The 24,854-nt window shown below is 48.6% G+C and overlaps 1 protein-coding gene across 6 annotated transcripts in view; it reads right to left on the minus strand.

Moving 5' to 3' along the window:
* Positions 1-24,854, minus strand: part of MGMT (O-6-methylguanine-DNA methyltransferase) — a 288,419-nt gene that overhangs the window by 228,265 nt on the left and 35,300 nt on the right. Inside the window, exon 2 of one of the 6 annotated variants that reach the window (XM_033178860.1) lies at positions 16,680-16,786. The exons of the other annotated variants lie outside the window; for them this stretch is intronic. Coding sequence (XP_033034751.1) covers positions 16,680-16,769 — 90 coding nt within the window. The 5' untranslated portion in view covers positions 16,770-16,786. The remainder of the gene's footprint in view (positions 1-16,679; positions 16,787-24,854) is intronic. 6 annotated transcript variants of the gene reach the window in all.

Raw genomic sequence — 24,854 nt, forward strand, 5'->3', positions numbered from 1 at the left:
CACGCAGAAACCGAGGGGGAGATTCTGCATTAGAATTACATAACCAGGCCTGCAAATTAAAAGAAGGTTTCTATCTGAAGCCACATTCCAAAATACTGCTCATGTCTTGGCTTGCACACAGACTTCCAGGGTCTGGGTCCTGGAACAGGAGGTGTGCCGATTTTTATTACTGTCATTGGAGCCGGCCCCGCATGGCAGAGCACCTTTTTGATTAATGATGCTTTGGTTGTAAAGAATACTCTAACAACGAGAGCCCTGGGGAATTAGGGATGGTCGAAGGAGGAGCCCTGGCAGCAAGGTTCCAGAAGCACCCCAGGCACACGCGTCTCATTAAAGGGTTCGGCATAGTCATCTAAATAACACACGACGTGTGGCACGTTATCAAACCAACGTGAAGATGCCTACACATCAGATCCCAGAAGCAGACGGACATCTAAGGAAATCTGTTCACTGGTCTTTAAATCACCCATTTCGAGATATAAACTGGCACTTGTCTACGTTTAAAAATCATACTTAACATAAAATCTGGTTTTCTTTTCTGAACTCTTCCTTTTGGTACATATATGGAACTAAATATGAGTAATGCAGGAAGATAAACGCTATTCTGAAGCTCATGCACTGCTCTGAATCTGTGCAATCAGGCAGGAAATCAGTCAGCAAGCAGTTAACAAAACTGCTGCGTGCGTGTGAAAGAAATAGATCACACCTAGAGAAAAGGGCAGAAAACAGAAATGTGTACAGTTTTAACAAATTGCTTCAAAAACTCCCTGGAACTTCAAGCACTTTGGAATAATGTTTCCAGATGATAACTGCCACTCCCATATCCATTCCCACAGTTTAGCTAACCCAACTCCAGCTCTAACTGACAACTGGTTTGTGATACCAGAACATTGTCAAGATAAGCCTATAAAAGTCTTTTTGGAAGCTTCTTAGTAACTATTACCTGTTTCTTTAAGAAGTTTCATAAAAGTCTTTCCTACTTGCCATGTCACTGCAGACCAAAGAAAAATCTATATGAAGAGCTTTCATGACATGAATGTCCCAGTGTCAGGGGGTGTGCAAACCTGAGTACACTCAGGTGTATGTGTACGGTGCACAGCAGAGCTGGGAGACGTGGCCACAGGCTAACCACTGTGCGTCCTCTAGCTAACTGTGTAGAGAAAAACATTTTAATGCTAAAATACAGATAAAATGAAAAATTACAAGTGTTTTTCTGTTTTTTGTTGGTTTGTTTTTTGTGGGTTTTTTTGGCAAGGCTGCAGGGGCCTGAGCACGCCAGAGACGCCAATCGTCCTTAAGGGCAGGAGGTAGTGCAGCCAGCTTAGGCCTTAAACCCTGGAACTTCCCTGCGCCAGAGCCAGGAGGCGGAGTGGGCAGCCACTCTTTTGGTTTCACAAGGTCACTGGCTATTCTGCCTTCACGACACTCCCAGGTCATTAAGACACAGTAGGTACCAGTGTACCTTCTCACACAGACCTTGTCCTCAACACAGGTCACAATGGACACTTGGACATCAAGAGATGCTTCCGCTACCTCCAAGGCACCTGGCAGTGTCTGAGTGGGCACTTCCAAGAGGCTGGGACCCCACCAGTCTCTAGGAGGGTAATGAAACCCACCATGGGAACCTGACCCTAACTCCAGGACGCCTGGCTTCTGACAAGCGCGTTTTGGACTCACACAATCTCGTGAATCCAGCCAGGGTCCTGCCTGGTCAGAAATACCACGGCACCCTCTGCTCAGAACATGAGGCCACCTCCGCTCTCTCTATGGAGCTGGCAGGACTGTGGCTGTTCCTTTAAAATCAAATGGTGCTCCCCAGCCTCTAGACAACGGGAACACATTAGAAGAGAAGAGCTCTGACAGTCCCCAAATCCTGTGAAAGCAAGACGGATTCCACGGTGGAGGGAACCCCAAGTCTTGTGTGAAGCGGGTAGCTGTGCCCGTCCACAACAGCAGCCCGGCCCTCCCGGCAGCACGGGCTTGGAGACCCGCCTGGGAATCTCTTCAAGGTGACCCCAGGCCCAAGACCTCCAAGACCTCAGCACAGTCTCGTACCCGACTGAATCACATCCCACTTCAGCCTTCGTCAAGCATGATTCCTTTAGTTGACTATGAAAAAGACAATGAGAAAACACCATGTTTTCCCTCATTGTTAACTAGCCCTGCTAGAACTTCCTATGCCAACATCCGTGCTAATGCCAACTGCCTTGCAGAAGGGACAGAAGCTGCCCCAGCCATGTGCCTGGCCAGGATGGCGCTCACCCCACAGGGCTCTGGCCCGGGTCTCCCGCCTGTGCCCGCGGAGGCCCCCACCAGGTCGCACGTCTCACCCCGCCAGCAGCACACTCCTCACAACCTGAGAATTTTCTGGCACTTCAGGAAGCAACTAACTGCTGTGCTGCACAGTGACAGTCTGTCATGAGGAGTAAAGAGGTGGCAGGCTGGTGTTCAAAATGAAATGTCACTTCTTAAAACTGTTACGGCTTGGGAAGCTTCAGCTTAAATATGTCATGGCAGAAAATAACCTCATTCTTTATAGCCTCTAAAGTTAGGTGAAGTTTTCACTGACTTCTTAGAGAAGAAGTAACATGTGCGAACACAAGAAGATCTGATGGAAACATCAACTTTCTCAATGAAGCACGCAGCCAAAGCCACTGATTCCTGCCCTGAGCAGGTGCCGGGGGGCTCTCTGTGGCCACTGAGGAGCAGCCTGGACAGTCCCATCCAGGGGCTGAGGGGAAGCTCCTCTTTCTCCTCGTCCAGACATCGACATGGGATTATATCCCTCCCCGCCAAGGAAGGACCTTGCACTAGCAAAGTACCAAGTGCTTGTTTGCAACGAAGCCATGGGAAGAAAGCCACAGTTAATAAAATTTTCCACCTGTGTTGGGATGGAATTTGTACATTCTGAATGTGTGGTTTTTGTGTCATGTTACCCACTTAATGATATCATCAGTCAACACCGGAATTCACCATAACACGTGTCTCCAGGTTCAACAACCAAACCCTTGTGCACACAGATCTACGGACAAAGAGCACTGTGGGATGGGGGCTCCAGGACAGGCACCCACCCCAGCCTCAGGGCAATCTCCGGGAACCGTCCAGGAGTCACACACCCACGCAGGAAGGGAATAGCAGCTTTCTGCAAAGTCTACAGGCACTTCCGGCCACCTGAGGCAAAGGCATTACCTGTGTCCAGGGGCCCAAGGCAGTCAGCCCCTCCTCTCCCAGCCTGTGACCCCTGCAGGGCCCCCATGCCCGTCCCAGGCATTCCTTGGTGCAGTCTACAAATGGTAAGATGCACCCTGCCAGGATCTGAGTAAAACTAGGGAGGAGCTACTTCTGGTGACCTCCAACCCCCGCCAGACTCAGCAGCATTCTGATGGCTTATCTCCCATCCATCCTTTCCCAGGCTTCCCAAAGCAAGGAATTCTTCTCCATTACATTCCATGGTTCTGTGCACATTAAGTCCCAGCAGCTCAGTTTAGCACACAGGGCCCTTTGCTGCCTGCTTGGTGCAAACCACTGGTCAGTCCATCTCCCACCGACCCTGCGTGCGCTGCACCGGCATGCCTCCCTCTGCACACATGGGCCTTGGTCTGCAAACGGCAGAGGGATGTTCTCATGGCAGGCAGCCTGCATGTCCTCCTGGAGCTGCGACTCCTGCACCATGCTGGCACTAGCACTGGGGAGGCTGCACAGGCCTCAGCTGCAGCCCCCTGGACAGCAAGGTGCAGCCTTGGCCTTGTGGGACCTGCCCTGGGCCTGGGGTGGGCAGCACATGATGGTTGAGCCAACACCGTGGGTGGACGTAGACCCCCTGACCTCAGCAGCTAGAGGGTCCCTGCAGCAGCTCTGGCCACATCTCCCCAGGGTACCAGGTGGAAACACCCTCCCTGGAGGTCCGGGGGAGAGCCTGGACTCCTGCAGGACCAAGGTGGGTCTCTCAGCAGCTGCTCTCGGATCCAGATTGAATCTGGCCCCAGCTGTGAGCCAGACTGCCGGAGGCTCCCTCTCTGAGGTTACCCGTGGGTGACTTCCTTTCTTACATGAGGTCACTGAAGTCCCTTCCATCCAGTAATCAGGAAGAATCTTCACACTGCAAGTCTCTGAATTGCAGTGAGCTGTGAGGCCAGTGACTCCCACCAAGAGGCTGGGCAGGGGCCTCACTCACTGCATCCAGAGCTTCCCTGAACTCACCCTGCATGCAGTCATCCCGGGCAACAGGACGGGCAACAGGAGACACACGGACTGAAATCCCCTGTGTCCGGCCTGGGGTGACCTCCTCACTTCCCCAAAAAGGAAACTGAGGGAAAAGGGGCATTTGGAGCTGGCGAAGTCACTCTGATGATGTGTGCGGCCTGAGCTCTGAGTGGCCCAGACACCAGCTTTCCATCCCCACCCGAGATCAGAACTGGCCCTGAAACTGCTTCCAGGAGGGCCATGCCCAGTCAGGCTGGGCACCTGGGCATCTGACAGGAATCCGGGGACAGGAGGTGGCAGGGCAAGCCTGCGCGCCGTAAGGGCTCTGTACGTGCACCGCAGGGGCTCTGTACGCGCACCATAGGGGTTCTGTACTTGCATCGTATGGGCTCCGTACGCGCACTATAGGGGTTCTGCACCCGCACCGCAGGGGCTCTGTACGCGCACCTTAGGGGTTCTGTACTTGTATCGTATGGGCTCCGTACGCGCACTATAGGGGTTCTGAACCCGCACCGCAGGGGCTCTGTACGCGCACCTTAGGGGTTCTGTACTTGCATCGTATGGGCTCCGTACGCGCACTATAGGGGTCTGCACCCGCACCGCAGGGGCTCTGTACGGGCACCTTAGGGGTTCTGTACTTGCATCGTATGGGCTCCGTACGCGCACTATAGGGGTTCTGCACCCGCACCGCAGGGGCTCTGTACGCGCACCTTAGGGGTTCTGTACTTGCATCGTATGGGCTCCGTACGCGCACTATAGGGGTTCTGAACCCGCACCGCAGGGGCTCTGTACGCGCACCTTAGGGGTTCTGTACTTGCATCGTGTGGGCTCCGTACGCGCACCATAGGGGTTCTGCACCCGCACCGCAGGGGCTCTGTACGCGCACCATACGGGCTCTGCACCCTTACCGTAGGGGTTCTGTATCCACACAGCAGGGGCTCCACACCCGCACCGTTGGGGCTTTGTACATGCACATAGGGACTCTGGACGTGCACCGTAGGAGTAGACAAGGAGATGGAAGGAGATGCTTTAGGACACATGCACAGTGGGACACTCCGGTTTCGGCAACCTCGGTCGAGTGTCACGGGTAGCAGCCCCGCTCGTCCTGAGTCCTGTCTGCAGCAGCTCTGACAGGTCAGGTAGTGTGATAGTGGCTGTACACCTGGCCCATTTCAGGACACATTTGCCATCTTGATGTGAAGGATCCTGAGAGCATCTGTTTTGTCTGATCCCATCTTTTTCTGCCCACTGATCAACAGGTCATGAGCTCACACAGATAAACCAGACACTTGCCGCACCGTCTGTGGCACTACAACTTCAACAGTGATGCTGCCGCAAACGTTTTCTGGAATTTTCTTTATTCTTTTTCCTTTTTGGTAGAAACGGGGTCTTGCTACGTTGCCCAGGCTGAATTCAAACTTCTGGCCTCACACAAACCTCCTGTAGCACTGAGATTATAGGCGTGAGCCACTGTGCCTGGCTGTGGTGCAGAGGGACCGGCTATCCCCTAATGCAAAAACGTCACCAGCCACCAGTCAACACCCACAAGCATTAAGCCTGCACACCACTGAGAACCAAGAGAAGTAAGTCCTCCTTACCCTTAGCAAAGACTAAGTTTCACGAAATTTCTGTAGGAAAGAATTCTTGGGTGAGACACGTGGGATGATTTACGACTCAGTATCCCGAATGGAAGAGCCTGGAGTTCCAGACACGCTCCGGCGGCAGTGGACAAGTGGGCCTTGATGGCACCGGGCTCCATAAAGGTCTGGTGCTCCTGGAGGGACAGGCTCTATCTCACAGTAAAGCTACGCAGCAGAGGAAGTGCGCCCTGCTTCCAAATGATTAACCTGAAGCTCTAGTCCACAAGGCAGGAAATTTTATGTTCTAAATTAGTTACATTATACCCAAAACCTATCAGTGGCTTGATAACTCGAACATATAATTCTATATCTTTTACTCTTTAAACAATAATTCAGTCTAATCCTGCAGCTGAAGCCAAGATTTCCAGGCTGAAAGTGCACTTTCCATTTGATTAAATACTAATAAATGCAAGAATAAAATACCAGTCTTTTATCTTACAGTAAATTCTTCAAAAACCATATACTCTAACAATTAATTATTTCTCTGGAGAAAGGGACAGGCCCTTCCCCTCCAAGACAGCTTAGGAGTCTCCAAGTCTTAACTATGACAGTTAAAACATAATTTATAGTAGTCCAGGGCTTACAGAAAAATGACATCATAGTCGAGGTTCTTTGATTCTTGAAATGACCTGTCAGTAGTCAGAGCTCTGGGAGGAGTGCCCCAGACAATCACCACCAGGCCCAAAAGAGTCGGGGCAGTCCCCCTTCCTGCGGAGACACGCCCCACACACAGAGCTACTATAATACAAAGGGCAAGATATATATGTATACAGCTGACGCTCGGACAGTGCAGGGGTTGGGCTGTCGATGCCGCACACAGTCAAAAATCCACATAAACTTTTGACTCCCCCAAAAACTTAACTGCTAATAGCCTACTGTTGAATGGAAGTCTTAATGATAACATAAACATTCAACTAACACATATTGCGTATGTTATGTATATTATACACTGTATTCTTACAATAAAACAAGCTAGAAAAAGTTATTAAGACAATACTAAGGAAGTGAAAATCTATTTACTATTCATTACGTGGAAGTGGATCATCATGAAGGTCTTCATCACCTCCATGAGAGTAGGCTGCAGGGGGGGAGGGGAGGAGAAGGGGGGGAGGGGAGAAGGGGGAGGAGAGGAAAAGGGGGAAGGGAGAAGGGGGAGGGGAGAAAGGGGAGGGGAAGAGAAGGGGAGGGGAGGAGAAGTGGGGGAGGGGAGAAGGGGGAGGGGAGGAGAAGGGGAGGGGAGGAGAAGGGGGGGGGAAGAGAAGGGGGAGCGGAGAAGGGGGAGGGGAAGAGAAATGGGGAGGGGAAGAGAAGGGGGAGCGGAGAAGGGGGAGGGGAAGAGAAATGGGGAGGGGAAGAGAAGGGGGAGGAGAAGGGGGAGGGGAGGAGAAAGGGGTAGGGGAGCAGCCGGAGGGATGGTCTTGTTGTCTCTGCAGTGGCTCAGGTAGAAAAACATCTAAGTGTAAGTGGATCCACACAGTTCAGACCTGTCTTGTCCAAGGGCCAACTGTGTGTGTATGTATGTATGTGTACACACATCATTTAGAATTTTCTCATGTTTAAGATTTATAAAATTTTTTCACATATATCATCAATTAAGGAAGTAAACCAAGTGAAATGCTGCCGAAGGAAGGTGGCAAATTTCACAGAGTAGAAAATTTTGTTTTCTATCATTATAAACAGAGCATCCGGCCAGGACACCAATGCCGGACACACTGCGATACGCTTCCTGATGTGGAGCCCACGCGAGGGTGATCCCCAGGGCGACCACCCCATGCCCTCCCACGGGACAATGGAGACAGCACTCCCTCCCAAGATGCCGCCACTGCGAGCCCACAGAGGTGCAAAATATCTCCGAATAAGGCAGGCAGGCCCAAGCCACACAACAATGTGCTAAAGCATTTATGTATTCTCACTGCGGGTGACAAAGACACAACCCACCATGGTGGGGAACTGGGGGAAAACTTCTGCAGGAAACCCAAAGGAAAATACTCATTCATTCCATTAGCAGTCTCAGGCTGTGGTGCTGCAGTTACATTCGGGAATATGCTTCCCCATGAGGTCACAGTGGGGGTTTGGAGTCAGGGTGTGGAGACAGGATGCTGGTCTGGGCCTCAGTCCATCCTGAGCAAACAGGGCTCCAGACTTCTTCCTCCTCTGCAACAGGAACAGGACGGAGGCGAGTGCCCTTGTTCACGGCCACCCCACCCTCAGGAAGCATTGTGTGACACACGGCCTCACGAGACGGGGGAGCCCCAGCACGGGTGCCATGCCCACGTGTGAGGCAGTGACACCGTCCTCCCGTGAACAGTAAAGCAGACTGGCGATCCAGCACTGGGCAGCCAAAAGGTAAACTGAGGTAGAGAAGTTGCCAGAGCCATCAAACGAGACCCAAGCACGTGTCAGTCATGTGGCAACTGAGGACACAGGAGGGGGACAGTGCAGTGAGACCACAGAACAGAGGTGAGGCAGGGCAGGGAGGGGACAGAAAAAGATTCATGACGTGCTCTGGGGAGCCTGTGCTGGGCTGCGTGTTTCCTCATAACACCCACCCATCCCATTACTAGAAATGAGCTAAGGGGGCCCATGCCCTCGGGCCAAAGCTGACCATAGGACCTGTGAGGTCCATTCAGAACACTGTCCCTCGCTGTCCAGGAGCCATGGGCGGAGCACCGGAAACCCCCAAGCTGAGCTCCAGCTACAAGCTCGCCTCCCATCCTAAGGTGTCCCTAAGGACTTCTACTCTCTGCGCTCACACAGCCAGTCTTACCTGGAGAAGCTGGAGTGGGAGGGATGGATGTGTGGACAGCTGACCGCTGGACACCAGTTTGTTTCCACTGGAGCCCCACCACCAACCACACTCAGGGTAGAACTGTCGACACTGCTAACCCCAATATTCTATAAGAGCTGGTATTTGCATTTCGATGTTGCACAAATTCTCAAAGGTCTCCACTTTGATGGCAGATTTCCATTTCTGCTATGAGTGGACATAACATTAGCGACCCATAAGCTAACAGTAAAAACCCGGCTGAGTTTCCAAGGGGAAGGAGATGAGCAGGTGCCAAGAACACCGCTCCTTCCATCTCATTAGAAGCAAGAAATACTGGGCTTGAATCTGTAAAATATTATTGGTGGGTGCGGGGGGGGGGGGAGCTATTTTCCCAAGCTACTTTGTATTGATGCAGGTTTTTATTAAAATTAAACTGATAAAAGTTTGACGTAGCAGATTTCCATTTAAGAGGAATTCTTTACAGTATTGGGAAAGAGAGGGCAACGTGCTATGTGATTTTGATTCCGCTTCTATAGTAGCTCACCTGGGTCCAGCCAGTGTCGCACCTGTTCATCACACAGCTCTCCCATCTGCTTTCTGGAAGCACCATGCGGGGTAAGACGACGTACACACCTGTATCACTTCACCCCATGCCACTGTGACATCAGCACGCCCTCCGCCCCACTAACTCTTCCTTGCTCTGCTCAGCCATGCACGTTTCACTGAGGCAGCCACAGCCTCTAGAAAGAATTCCCTATTTGGTAATTTCAATTATGAACGTACTCCTCTATGGCAACACGTTTCTAACGGCAAAGCTGACGTGGGTCGTGATGAGATCTTGCCCACCATACAGACATCAAAGACAGAAAGGGCCTGGGCTATGGCTGGAACTTCAAATGGAGCAATAAAAATAGCAAGAGGGGCTGGGAAGAGACGAACTTACAATAAAATATTTAAAGAACTAACATAAAAACTGTCATGAGCTCTTCCTTGGACGTTTAAGCTGGGAACCAGCACGGAGTGAGGCTGCTCACACCCAAACCGGCAGACACCACATACAGAGTTCAAGTTCAAAGACTGCGTTTAGCTCCTGTTCCCTGGATGATCAGCGTCTCATTAACTAAAATAAAATAAAATAAAAAATAAAACAGACCTTTCACAGAAAGACTGTTTTGCCCTTTTCCCTTGCTGTAGATTTCATAGTAGTAGGCAGAGACATTAAAATGTGAATTTGAAGACTGTACCTCTGACCGTTAGAGGCGCTCATCAACATGGGTAACTACTCCTGCTAAGTACACCTGCTTTTACAGTCTACAGGCTCACCCATATGCAGGCCATTTTAGCTTTCTTCCCTTGAGGTCATATCACTTACAGGATGCCTCAAGATGTCAAGGTCACAAACTCTGGCATGGCCACATTCAAAGGTCCACAACGCAGAGCCAGAGCCTGAATCTGCAGGCAGAAACTGCCCCGTGCTCAGCCAGGAAGGGATAAATATCCGCGATACATTCTGTAGCTAGGGGATTGGAGCTTTCACTGAAGCACCAACTTTCCCATTAAAGAGCCAGCTGAAACATGTGCTATCAAGTAATGAGACAGGACCCCCACCCCAAGGCCTCTGCACTATATCTAAGGAGCACTGCCGGTCAACAGGGCCTCGCTGAAATCCCCCGAATCTGGGAACACCACAAGTGGAATCCCCAACCCCACACTCCGCCCTGTGCTCACCGTCTCCTGGCTGGACTGTAGGCTCCCAGGGCCGCAGCTGCTGCTCCTGACGGGACCCTGGTGAGTGGGGAAGCAGCAGCCATGGGCCCCGCCTGCCCTGCACATGTATCCTCTCAGAGCAGACGCCAGGCCACACTGTGCCTGCAGGTGGACCTGCTGCTGGACAGTCAGCACACGTCTCTCAATCCCCTCAACTGTGCCCTCCTCTCCGCCCTCGGCCACTGTAGGAAGCTGAGGGGCGGAGACAGGGCAGACCCCAACCCCTTCTCTCAGGTCCCATCTGTCTGCTGGGTACCGGTTAGAGTCTGATGACCCCCAGTACCTGACACAGCTTCTGGAAATTCTGCATGGGCCCAGCTTCTATCAGTCCTGATGCTGACAGCAAGAGGGGCTAGGCCATCTCTCGCTGGAACATGCTCACTGTGTTAGTCCATCTGAGCTGCCATGACAAAATCCTATAGACTGGGTGGCTTATAAACAACAGACATTTATTTCTCACAGTTGTGGGGGCCAGGAAGTCTAAGACCAAGGTGCCAGCAGATTCAGTGCCTGGTGAGGCCCCACTTTCTCGCAGATGGCGCCTTCCTGCTGCATCCTCAATCGTGGAGGGCTCTATCTCTTTGGAGTCTCTTTCATAAGGGCACTAACCTAATCTCTCCCAAAGGCCCCAACTCTTAACACCAACAACTTAGGGGTGAGGTTTCAATATGAATTTTGTGGGAGCACAAACATTCAGCCCACAGCACTCACTGTACGCCAAAAAAGCAAGAAGGAATCAGACTGAACTAGCAGAAATTTTAGTGGTTTAAATGAAAATATAATGTTTAATACAGAAAAATCATTTTGGCCAAGTTGTTTGATTTGAAATACTTATACATGGGGAAAGATAAACATAAAATCCACATTTATACATGGAATCTATGTTTCAATAAAAACAAAGACCACAATAAAAATAAATGACACAATGACAAAGTATTGTGCATTGTTCTTCCTTGGAAATAGGAATTATTACAAAATTATATGTAAATAATACCCAATCTTTGTTCAAATAATTGATATAATTATATCTCTCTCATATTGATATATTCTCACTACCACAAGGAAAACTTCTGTTGTATATTTCAAACACGAACAAAAATATAAAACTTTCTGAATGTTATTACAAAATTCAGCAGGTACATTTTATCTAAATTACAGCAGAATGAATTCTTCAAACAACATTCACAGATGAAAATCTCACAGATCTGCAGTGTTCATTTCAAAGGTAACTTGAATTAGAGGAAAAAACATGGTTGTCAAGTATGAAAAAGCTTTCATAATTAACTACCTCTTCAAACTCTAAAAACCTAACCTATTAGCAAGAAAACTCACATTAAGTATCTGTTTTTAAACTTTTTCTTAGAGAAAAGATACTGCCATTTTCTCCATTTCTACGACTACCCGCAGGACTTACTGTGCACTGACTGTAACTAGGGCTCGGCCATGGAGTTTGGAAGCCTACGTCCGCAATGAAGAAAAGATGCTCAAACATCCTCATGAAGGTCATAGCAAGAGTGTGATAAAACTCACTGCATCATCGCCTTCCCTTGTTTTACAACATCCTTTAGAAAGTCAAGACATTCTAGTTCTCCTTGTTTTCCGATGCTGAACACCAAGGCCAGAATAAAGTGTCAAGAACTGCCTTGGTGGTCCCCGAGGCTCTGAAGAGCCGCCAGGTCACGTTTCCTGCTGCACCCCTGCACTCCCAGGCCTGGCACTGTAGATTCTGGGCCTCCTGCTCAGAGCTGCTGCCCCAGACACCTGCCAGCAGCCAGGGGTCACCGGTGGTGCCAAATGACCAGGTGTGTCGGAGGTAACGTCCCAGACACTCCTTTTGTTTAAATGTTAGGAAATATATTTTTATTGTGGCAAAATATGCACAGTATTTAGGTTAACTATCTTGTAAGTGTGTAATTCAGTGGCATTAAATACATTCACAAAGCTGTGTAACCATCACCTCTATCTATATCCAAAATTTTCTCATTAACCTCAGCAAAAGCTCTGTTCCCGTTTAACAATAGCTATCCCCACTCCCCAGCACCCACTATTCTACTTGATCTCTGAATCTGCCTGTTCTGGGTGCCTCATGTCCGTGGACCCATACAGTACTTGTCCTTTTGTGACTGGCTTATATCACTCAGCATAATGTCTTTAAACTTCGTCCATGTTGCAGCACGTGCCAGAATTCCCATCCTTTCTAAGGCTGAATAATATTCCATGGCATAGATAGGCCATGTTTAATGTATCCGCTCACTCACAGATAGACGTTTGCGTGTGTTCTCCTTTCGGCCACTGTGAATAATGCTGCTAGGAACACTGGTGTACAAATATCTATTCAAGATCCTGCTTTCAATTTTGGGGGCTATGTCCTTAGGGGTAGCATTGCTGGGCCACACGGGAATTCTGTGCTTCGTGTTTTCAGGAACCTCCAGAAGTGTCCCACAGTAGCTGCTGCATTTCACATTCCCACCAGCAACGCACAGGGTTCCCATTTCTCCACGTCCTCACCAACGCTTACCATAAACGTTACCAAATATATGTATATTCAAGGCACTGAACGGCACAGACTAGAATTCAACAACTGTGTCACGCTTCGCTGAGCCGCAACTCAACTCAGAAACAATTAATAGTAAGAGCTGTTTACTGACATTGATGGTATTTCCTTCATGCCAGGCACTCACTTTCCTCTTCTCTAATCCTTACAAGAGCCCTCCCTGCAAATGAGACAGAATCCATTTCTCTGATGATGAGAGACCTGAAGCTCAAAGGCATGAGAACGACCCTTCCAGAGCCCTGGGGTAGGGAAGTCACAGGGAAGAGATGGTCTGACTCTAGGGTGTTGAACGCACCTCTGGTGGTGAGATTAGTTGAGATACTAGTTTATTAACTATAGATTTAAATTAACATGTAACAGAATAAATAAAATGAGCATAGCAAACACTTGTTCTCACTGCAATTCCTTAGGAAAAAGTTGAAGCAGCTGTTTAAAAATAAGTTGATATAAAGAAAACAAGAAGCAAGCAATGCTACAGGCAGTCCGCAAACAGGTGCTGAGGGAATGACAGCTCAGGTCAAGTAAAGCAGGGATGGCTGCCAACACCTTGCTGTCCCTACTCCACCACGTGCGAGGACAGAATCAGGGCCTGTTTCCTTCTGTGTCCCCCATCTCCAGCATCCTGCATCTGCAGGGCAGACTATTAGCAAACTGAATTCACTGCCCTTTCTTGACCAACCACACACCCAGGACTGAGCCCTGAGCCAGGAGGCTTTAAATCCTCGACCTGAAAAGAGGACAGCCAGACTCAGACCCAAGGAAGAGCAGCAGCCAGCCTTGGGGAGAAGGCACCGCGAGACAGCGCCATTCCCTCCACGGCGGCCAGTGCTGGGAGCTTGTGCAAAGCGGATCCCGATACAGCAGGAGTGGGTAGGCCCAGGTGATGCTGCCAGCCCAAACACCACTTTGAATAGGGTGGCTCTAGGCCGCACAGATAAAACTAGTCCCAGCTCTAGTGGGATCTAGGGCTCCTGTTAACCTATTCAGAGATCTGCCCTTAGTATACACTAGGCCCCTCATCTGATCCCCAAATAGCCCTGGGAAGGTCTCCTCACTATAAAAAACTGATGGCCAGGTGAATACGGCTGTGTTAAAGAAAACACACAACCCAGAACCTTGATGTTGGCTTAAAGCAGCTACTTTGGGTCCCATCAGTGCTCTGACCACTAAGAAGCTCACTGCTTAATTCCTGGAGTATTCCAAGATGTTTCCCATTATAAGAAGCACGTGGCTGTGTCTGGTATACCCGGTTCCCATCACAGGAAGCACATGGCTGCATCTGGTATAGGGGGTTCCCATCACAGGAAGCATGTGACTGCCTCTGGTATAGGGGGTTCCCATCACAGGAAGCACATGGCTGCATCTGGTATACGGGGTTCCTACTGCACGAAGCACATGCCTGCGTCTAACGCCTGCATCTAGTATACCAGGTTCCCATCACAGGAAGCACACGGCTGTATCTGGCTGCGTCTGGTATATGAGGTTCCCATCATGGGAAGCACGTGCCTGCATCTGGTATACTGGTTTCATTTATCTTCCTGTCCTTATTCTGTATCTAAACCCATCATCTATTTCTTATGAATTGTTATTTTCATGAATATGTACACTTCTATCAACTTCCTAAAATTCTTTCTTGACACATATCTGTTACAGATCAATAAAATTACTAAACTAACTGAAATAACCAGCAAGCCCCTGATGCATGATAGAGCTTTAGATCTGTCAGCCATAATTTCCAATAGAGCCAATATAGTATCCATTCTCATCAATTCCAGCGTTTTCCCCAAGACACGTGGTTCCTATCATATTTGTCATCCACCAAAACCCTTCCTCAAGGGCACCTGCAGGCCCTCAACGCGCTCCCACCACCAGGTGTGGCTCTGCACCGATTCAGTCCTCCCAGCTGTTCGACATCTTCCAGCATTTCACCCATTCTCACGTGTCAATTCCAGCGTTTTCCCCAAGGTATATGGCTTCCTACAAAACCACATATTTCTCACAACTATGTTAAAATACCCAATCACTTTCTCCAAAGGGTCATCTCTGTGGCGCATCCCATGAACATTTCCTTTCCTTAGATGCCCCCACCTGGCAACTCCTGGTGTCCTGGTACTGGTGTTCTCCCGAGGAGACAGGGAACAGGACTCATCAGGCAGAGGACAGCGCCCTGCAGGAAGAACCCGGGCTGCTCCAGGACCCCAGCTGGACACTGCATCCTGACACAGCAACCTCACCATGCTCCCACCTCCAATCTGGCCTTAGGGTCCTCCAACCCTGACCCCAGTATTCTGCCCAGCACTGGGAAACAGCCCCCAGGTGGGTGCCCCAAGCCTCTGCTGCTCTTCCTTTCATTCTGGTGCTGCAGCTGAGAGATGACAATGTGCTAGCAGCCCTCACTCTCAGCGCCTCCTCTGCCTCAGCATCCACTCTGGCGGCGCTTAAGGAGCCCTTCAGCCCGCCACAGCACCGTGGGAGCCCCTCTCTGGGCTGGCTGAGGCTGGGGCCTCGTTCCTCTGCTTTTAGGGAGGCGTGGAGGGAGAGGTGCGGGCGGGAACCGGGGCTGCACTCGCTGGCCGGTGAGTTTCGACAGGCTCCGCACACACAGCGGCCTGTGGGCACTGCCGGCCCAGGGCAGTGAGGAGCTTAACACCTGGGCCAGCAGCTGCGGAGGTTGCGCCGGGTCCCCCAGCAGTGCTGGCCCACCCGCGCCACACTCAATTCTCTCTGGGGCCTTAGCTGCTTCCCCGCGGGGCAGGGCTCGGGACCTGCAGCCTGCCATGTCTGAGCTCCTGCCCCTTCGGTGGGCTTTCGCGCAGCCTGAGCCTCCCCCACAGGTGCCACCCCCTGCTCCGTGGCACCCAGTCCCATCGACAGCCCAAGGGCTGAGGAGTGCAGGCCCGGCTCAGGACTGGCCGGCAGCTCCGCCTGCAGCCCTGGTGCAGGATCTACTGGGTGAAGCCAGCAGGGCTCCTGAACTGGATGGGGACTTGGAGAACTTTTATATCTAGCTGGAGGATCATAGGCACACCAATCAGCACTGTGTCTAGCTCAGGGTTTGTGAATACACCAACTGGTACTCTGTACCTAGCTAACCTACTGCAGACTTGGAGGACTAGCACTCTGTAACTCTGTGTCTAGCTCAAGGATTGTAAATGCACCAATCAGCACTCTGTGTCTAGCTCAAGGTTTATAAATGCACCAATTGGTACACTGTATCTAGCTAACTCTGTATCTAGCTAACTAGCACTCTCTGACTCTGTGTCTAGCTCAAGGATTATAAAAGCACCAATCAGCTCTCTGTAAAGTGGACCAATCAGCTCTCTGTAAAATGGACCAATGAGCAGGATGTGGGTGGGGCCAGATAAGGGAATAAAAGCAGGCTGCTGGAGCCAGCAGTGGCAACCCGCTAGGATCCCCTTCCACACTGTGGAAGCTTTGTTCTTTCACTCTTTGCAGTAAATCTTGCTGCTGCTCACTCTTTGGGTCCACGCTGCCTTTATGAGCTGTAACACTCACCACAAAGGTCTGCAGTTTCACTCCTGAAGCCAGTGAGACCAAAAACCCACGGGGAAGAATGAAGAACTCCAGACGCACTGCCTTTAAGAGCTGTAACACTCACCATGAACGTCTGCAGCTTCACTCCCGACAGCGAGACCATGAACCCACCAGAAGGAAGAAGCTCCAGACATATCTGAATGTCTGAAGGAACAAACTCCGGACACACCATCTTTAAGAACTTAACACTCACCGCGAGGGTCCGCGGCTTCATTCTTGAAGTCAGTGAGACCAAGAACCCACCAATTCCGGACACAGAGCCACTTGGTGTCATCCAATTCATGGGACTTTTCTCAAAAGCTGGTGGACAGGAGACGCTTTTTAAAACCCAGAAGTTAGGTTTAGTTTTAAAAAAATTATATATATAGATTTAAATGGACCAAGCAACTCCATATCCCAGAATCCCATGAAAAAGCTAATTTGACAATACTTAGAGAAATAAATTGGCACAACAGAATTACTTGTCTAAAGTCACCTCTGGTTAAACTGGAAAATACACGTAAACACAGCACGTCTTTCTTAGTCATCCTACACTAGAATTTTAACTCAAGATTTAGGAATTCTATCAATCCTAAACAACTTGGAACTACAAAATAATTACCATTACTGCAAACTATTTTCTACTTGAAAAAAACCACCTTTTTCTATAGAAAGGGCACAAGGACACAAGGAAATACGAATGTGCCAGGCTCACACACAGAGAAGGAGCCCAACCACACTAACGCACAGAGGAACCATGTGCAGGGCCTGGCGTGTGCTGGGCGTGGAAGGTGCAGTCAGCCCACACTAATGCACACAGGAAGTCGTGTGTGCAGGGCCTGGTGTGTGCTGGGCGTGGAAGGTGCAATCAGCCCACACTAACGTGCAAAGGAACCGTGTGTATGTGCAGGGCCTGACGTGTGCTGGGCGTGGAAGGTGCAATCAGCCCACACTAATGCACACAGGAAATCATGTGTTTGTGCAGGGCCTGGCGTGTGCTGGGCGTGGAAGGTACAATCAGCCCACACTAACGCGCACAGGGAATTGTATGTGCAGGGCCTGGCGTGTGTTGGGCGTGGAAGGACAATCAGCCCACACTAATGCACACAGGAAATCGTGTATATGTGCAGGGCCTGGCGTGTGCTGGGCGTGGAAGGTACAATCAGCCCACACTAACGCGCACAGGGAATTGTATGTGCAGGGCCTGGTGTGTGTTGGGTGTGGAAGGTGCAATCCTGCATGTGGTCTCAAGGGGCGGGACTATTGTGGGCATCCTGTGAATGGTGGCAGTGCTTTATGCAAACGCAATAAAAATAAAACCATCATGAAAGGAAACTTCATCCCACACCTTACAGCAATATAGATTCCAGGCACTTCTGAGTAGCAATAATAAACATCTCATGCAGCTAAAAGGGAAAATTTCAACCCAAAAGGAAAACACACAGAGAACCCTGGTGGAGCCAGGTGATAGCAAGGGCTCTTGGCTTCACCTGGAAATGACGCAACTGCTCCTGAAAGTCACAGCCCAGCAGAAAAGAGCTGCTTCCTTCAAATAACTGCCAAGTTATTTGATCTTACTGAATTTCATTTATTTCTTTCAAATAAGTAATTAGCAATATCCACAAACCTTCATGACAGAAAATATTACCTTTGCTTTTTTTTTTTTCAATCAAGTAAGCAACCTGACCTGAGCTGTTTATTTAACAGGGTTTTCCAAATTAACTAAATCTGGCCAGGCCTGGTGGCTCATGCCTGTAATCCCAGTACTTTCAGAGGCCGAGGTGGGCAGATCACCTGAGATCAGGAGCTCAAGACCAGCCTGGCCAACATGGTGAAACCATGTCTCTACTAAAAATACAAAAAATCAGCCGGGCGTGTGGCAGGCACCTATAATCTCAGCCACTTGGGAGGCTGAAGCAGGAGAATCACTTGAACCCAGGAGGCAGAGGTTGCAGTGAGCCGAGATCGCACCACTGCACTCCAGCCTGGGCAACAAGAGCAAAACTCCATCTCAAAAAAATGAAAAAGAAAAAGAAAAAGAAAAATTAAATCTGTTGTATAACAGAGAGGTCAGCACCCACTTACCTTGATGTACTCCACCTTCAACTTCTAAGTGTAAAACCAGTTTTCTCAACTGACAAACACACTGTTTTAGGTGAAGATCAACTTCTTTCTCTTTTTCCAGCCCTACGACTCTTCTCTTCCTCCTTCCCCTACCAACCCCCGGTACACACCACCTTCATCCACACCTTCTAGGACCTGCCACATGTCGCCAGGTATGTGAAAGCTATCTCCACGGCAGCTTCCAGGAGGGCTGAAGGGGTGTGGCCATCAGAACCACCTGCAAGAGGGCTTTTTACTTTGCAACAGGGCTGGCCCTGCCCCACTGCATCTGTCTACCTATGGGCTAGGATCCATAGGCTGAGAACTGCTACTGGGCTGCACCAGAGGTCCCTAAGAACCAGGGAGCCCCGCCCAAGAGAGAAAACTAACTTGGTGAGAGCAGGAAATGGGAGATTCCTCAAAAACAAAAACGTCACAGAACAAAGGGCCTCACCTCCCTGCAAAGGACCTAGTATCCCACCCAGAATTTAGTGGCTTGGTCCCTGTTTTATCTGGGATTCAAACTCTGCAAACCTATGCTAGAATGAGAACAAAAGCTTTCGGCTTGTTTGCTAGCTGCTGAAGTTTAACAGCTAAAACATATTGAAAGCAGATCCATATTTATTTTGGGAGACTGAAAGGTTTCTCCGTCTCACAAGTAACTAATACAATCAAAGCCCTGGCAAACACAGCAGCGCGCGAAGAAATACAGCGTGAGGCTGGACAATAAAAAGTTGCACAGAATCCATTTGTCATTTTGACCCACTCACCAGAGGCTCTGCAAGCCAGCTTCCCACAGCTCAGCTCATAAATCCCCATCTCAGGCCCACTCTCAGGACGTTCCTCCCCCAGTGTCGGAACTAGGACTTCCTATATACTGCAGAGCTCACGTCTGGGCACCCCTGTGTCCTCTGTGGACAGGGACTGAAAACCCGATCTCCCCCAGCAGGGCCATTGCTCCCCAGGGGACCCTGGCCCTGGCTCCGCAGCCTGCTCTGATGCTGCAGGACGGCTGTGCACCAGGCAGCCCGCACCAAGCTGGGAAATGTCTGTGTGCCATCGGACAAGACCGCTGCCGTGTCTCCAGGCCACCCCTGCCCCAGAGGCCTCGTCCTCCATCTACATGCTCCAGAGGGGAGCTTCACATCCGTCTAGAAGCCAAACCCAAGGACGTGGGATAAGTGCAGAGGCTGCAGCACCATGCACGCCACCCTGGAGAGGCTGGCTCCAGCGTCACCTGCCTGACGGCTCACAGACACCCTTCAACACTACACCAGCCCTGTCTCACCTGGTCCTCACGGGAACAGCTTCACCTAGCTCTCCACTGTAGCCCGGCAAAGGATCATAACACAGCACTGGAACCCCCACTTTAGAGACAGGGAAACTGAGGTTTGGGGATCTTGAGTAACCTGGTCGTGGACACACGGCCCCTAAGTGGCAGAATGAAGACTGGGATCCTATCCAGTACGGGTTCAGGGCCCACAGCCTTGACTGTATTGTGTTGATCTCAAAGAAACCCAGATAAGATGCCCTGAAGACGACACCCAAATCCAAGGACTAAGAAAAGCTTCACAGGAGGAGAAGCTCAGAACAATGGTTAGGAGTTCAAAGGGCGTAGATTAAGAAGGTATTTGTACATCGAAAAATCAGAGTGTGCAAAGGCAGAGAAAAGAAAAACGTGATGTAGTTATACAAAAGGCAAGTGGACTCTTTTGGATAGAGCAGATTATAGGAAGGTGAGATAGGAGGACCAGGGTAGGGTGGCTGGGGCTTTGAAAGCAGTCCGAGGGCTCAGGACTTGGACATCTACAACAGCAGCGAGGCAGCCACCAGTGCTGGGCATGAGCATCAATGCCCACTGGATGCCCGGAGAACAACCTGGAGCCACTGAGATGACTGAACGGCTATTTCACCAGCCCTAAGTATGTGGCTGCAAGGGGAGGCGTGGGACGCTTGGAAACCCCACAGAAATGGAAAACTCTTTTGCTGTGGGGTGATGGGAAAGACACAAGAGAAGAAGGGGTCCGAGATGGCACCAAGAGAATCCTGACAAAGAGGATGGGATGAGACGGATGAACCAAGTGTAGGCAGGGAAATCTGGAGTGAGGCCAGGGACCAGCTGGGCTTTAAACAAGTTCTACAGAGACCAGTGAACTGTCTCAATCACGACAGCACCAACCCTGCAGGAAGGAGAATTCCTCCTTGTTGCGGGGCTAGCCCATGTGTTGTGGGACGCTCACTGGCATCCCTGGTCTCCACCCACTGGATGCCGGCAGCACTCCCTCAGTTGCAACAACCACAAATGTCTACCATGATAGCTCCCCTGGGGGACAAAACTGCCCCCAGTTATGAACCACTGGCCTAGTGAGGAAATGCTGCAAAAAAAAAAAAAATAGCAACTGCAAATGAGAGACCACTCTGCAGGTCTCAGCTCGTGGCCATCTGAGCAATTCACGAAGCCTGTTGGTGTGCTCAGCACCTGACCGAAGGGATCAGACTACACCAGGGACAAGCACAATCCCCTCAGGCTTCACACTGCTCTCATGAAAAATGAGCAATCTCTCAAATAGGATGCCCAGTATAATCAAAGAACCAGGCAAACATGGAAGTAAGACACCATGAGCAAGAACAAGCCAAAAAACTTTCTTTCTTAACTTGTTCTTGAACTTTAATTTCCTTTGAAACTTTACAAAAGCTGTCTACCATCTTGGGAAAATTATGTCACCAATATCCATGCTGACCAGATGACGAATGTCCAATACACAAGCAAAGACTTGAGATACTGGATGTATCAGATGCAGACAGAAAGTAACTCAACCATTTTTAAAGAAGGAAAAGTCCAGCTTGCTCACAAAGCACCCCCATGTAGCTGAGCTCCATAATTTTATGACCCCTAAAATTCAGCCTGAAGTCAAAATGTTGGAAGAAATGGAATCTCAGTTTTTACTTTATATATTTATCACATATTAAAATACACAGATTATTTGATATGTTGTCAGTCCTCTATTTCAACATGTAACTTCACACTAGGCTAATCATAAAGCCTGTATTATACTTGCATTTTTACAAACCAAGAGTCAAAGTAGGCTATGATAATAATATACAGTTTATCAATAGACTAGAAAATAAAAGTGGGGTTGGGGAACTAAAAGAGATATTTATCTACCACACAATCTTGTTTCACTTCAATTTTCTCAATTCCACTTATTATTTCTGGAAAAAATCCCACTAGTTATATTTTTCCTGGGCAATTCTTTCCCAATACTTCATTCTCCTTGGAAAAACAGCAGACCAGTGCTGTACTCCCAAAGGCAACAGGGGGAAACACACACATTGCAATTTTAAGTCTATAACACTTTCCAAAGCTGGCCTTAGTTTCCAAAACTTCATCTTTGTTAGATATCCTACAAGTCACTAATACTAAAAACTTTATTACCAAGTCAGAAAAAAAAAACCCTACCACATTCACACAAACCTAGGCTAGACAAAATCAGGTTCCAAAGGTGGTGGAGGGCACTACGGCCCTCCGGTACAATCAATTACCAAGGACTCAAGGACTCTCAGCTTTGATGACATTTCTCTCCCCACCCATTTGGAAATGGATTCCCAGGCCACAGGGGGAACCAAAACCTCAGGCTTCCCACGGTGGTGTCTGAGGCGGCGCAGGCTCTCTGAGCAGGAGGGTGCTGGGAAGCTCCTGATCTAATCACAATCTGGCCAGGGGAGGATGTTCTGGAGAGCATCCTCTCTAGTCCTTCTCAAAGGGGAGTATTCAGAATTTGAAGGCGCTTTTCAGTTGTCACAATGGTTGTGGGAGGTATCGACATTTAAAGGGGGGGAATCAAGAATGCAGAATGTTCTCCCATCATAAACACCAGTGTCGTCCTGCAACCTGTGTCACTTTCAAATGTCCTGCAACACATTCAAGTTCTAAAATTCATGAGACCCTAAACTATAGTTCCATTTACATGCAAACACAAAATTTTCTGCAGTTTTTCTCTGCACAAAGTTTTCTAAGAACGCAACTATCCTATAACTCAATGGAAAGGTGAACTTCATTTTCTTTGAAACTTTACAAAAACTGTCCACCATTTTGGAAAAATTATATCACCAGTGTCAACGTTGACCAGATAATGAATGTCCAATAAACAAAAACCATCTCCGTCTCCGTCTCCACTTGCAGCTGCTGCGTTCCAGGTACATACACCTGCTTGCCGCATTATGTCTGCTAGCAGAGTCCTGCCCAGGCATTCCTGTTCTGAAGGCATATTATAAATGACTGCTCCTAAAGTTTTTCATTTAAATAGTACATGTAGATGCATATCATCCAGGAATTTCATTTCAGGAAAGTAAAGGCAGATTATAAACTATGGGTATCGGACAGGGAGCTCCAATCTGATCCTGTTGAAACCATCAGGCTACAATGAGATGTTCCCAGTCCACACAAAGACGGGGAAACAAAACATATTTCTAAAACCTCCCTTAAACTAAAACAAAAAAAATTAACTAGCTATAATATTTAACCTTTGATATCTAAACAATTTAATCAAATGTAGGAGGAAAAAGTCTGTAACATTCAGACCAGGGGCATTGCTACAAAGAGAATAAAACATTTCAGCCCCTGGATCTGACAGAATTCCAAGTCTGCTTCTACCTGAGTATTAGAAAAGCTGAAGCCAGAAACAGCTAAATAAAAGGTAATGCAAGTGGGCATAACACAATAAAAGATATTACCTTCAAAATGCATTATTGTTGCCAATTATAAGAATCACTTCAACTTAATTTCAAAAGCACAATCACCCTCAACAGAAACAGTCTCTTTTTTAAATTTCAAAGAGTATTACATTAAGGCCATAACTCACCTTCCAGCCATAATATCACTCTCCCTCCCTTATTGCAACACCACATTTCATAAATACTTCTCATCGACAAGTCAAGCTAATTCAGGTTAATTTTATTGTATTTTGGTGCTATCTCACATTTGTGTGCAATTACCTTTATCATTTTATTGCCAAGGCAGAAAGTAATCAGAACAATTATTTGAAAACGGAGGTTTATAAATTCTAAATCACAGTTGCTGGCATTTTTGATAAAGCAGCAGCTTTATCTCGGGAAGTGGCAGGGACATCGGATAAATCATGCATCAGTCAAGTGTAGCTGACCCCCAAGTGCATTGCACAATATCAGAAGTGCTTCCAAAGAAACTTTCCTGCATCATCCATCATTCTTCATAATACTAAAATAGCTGCACACCTGAAGAATAGGAGCTGGAGGATAATAACAAAAAAAAAAAAATCCAAGCACTGTGGGCGAAACCATTAACTGGTCTCCCTTTTAAACTGTAAGATATGGCCTGGAAACCGGACCGCGCACATAAACAAATATGACTTTACAATAACTCTAAATATCTGTATTCATATTCGTCAACTCAGTTTTAAATATAAATGAAATATGGGGTAGAGCCGTAAAAAGAAAAAGTGTATCTCTGGACTATATGCATTTTTACGTTCTGTTTGGGTCCGGCTGCTTTTAACAGCTGCCTCTCTAAGGCTTGTCTCGACATCTTGTTCTCTATTCCTCATTTTGTTCTAAAGTTTATTGCTTAAAAAAAAAATGTAACTTGATTTTAAGGAAAAGAATAAAGGGAGAAGCCCCTGAATCCCCACGTGTGGTTTGGCCTAAGTTAATTACGCCGACAGGGAGCACAGAAATTTAGGAAGGGAGGCGGCCCCATCCCCAGTCACCCCTCTTCACGCAGGGGAAAAAATTCACCCCCAACCTCAGCTGCAGCCTTCCTTAGGGAGAAACGACTCACATCACACCTCTGGTATACGTGAGCCACATTTTTTCACTGATTGTTTAAGGCAAAACAAAACAATTATGTGATCATTTATTTCCTTTTTTATCAAAAAGCAAATACCCCAGAGAAAGATGGCTTCTGGACCTTTTTGTAGATGACCTTATGCCAACAGACTATCAAAAGGTCTAGCTGGGTAGGAACACAATGTATTAGCTACATATGCCTGGCACTGGGCCAGGTGCTTTACATGCATTATCTCATTTACTCCTCACAGCAAACCTAAGGAAGATCAAATGGTGTGTCGATGAAGCAGCAGACAGGGAGGTTACGGAACTCGCCTAAGGACACAGCACTCGAGGGGCAGGTGGGTATTCAAGATTAAGTCAACATTCTTCAAAGCCTGGACTTCAGCCAGGACTGTCCCCAAGCTCCAGGACATAGAGACACACTCCGCGGTGTACTAGTCAGGATGGCTGTGACGCTCTG

The sequence above is a fragment of the Trachypithecus francoisi genome, unplaced genomic scaffold, assembly GCF_009764315.1.
Source record: "Trachypithecus francoisi isolate TF-2019V2 unplaced genomic scaffold, Tfra_2.0 Contig01579, whole genome shotgun sequence".
NCBI lineage: Eukaryota > Metazoa > Chordata > Mammalia > Primates > Cercopithecidae > Trachypithecus > Trachypithecus francoisi.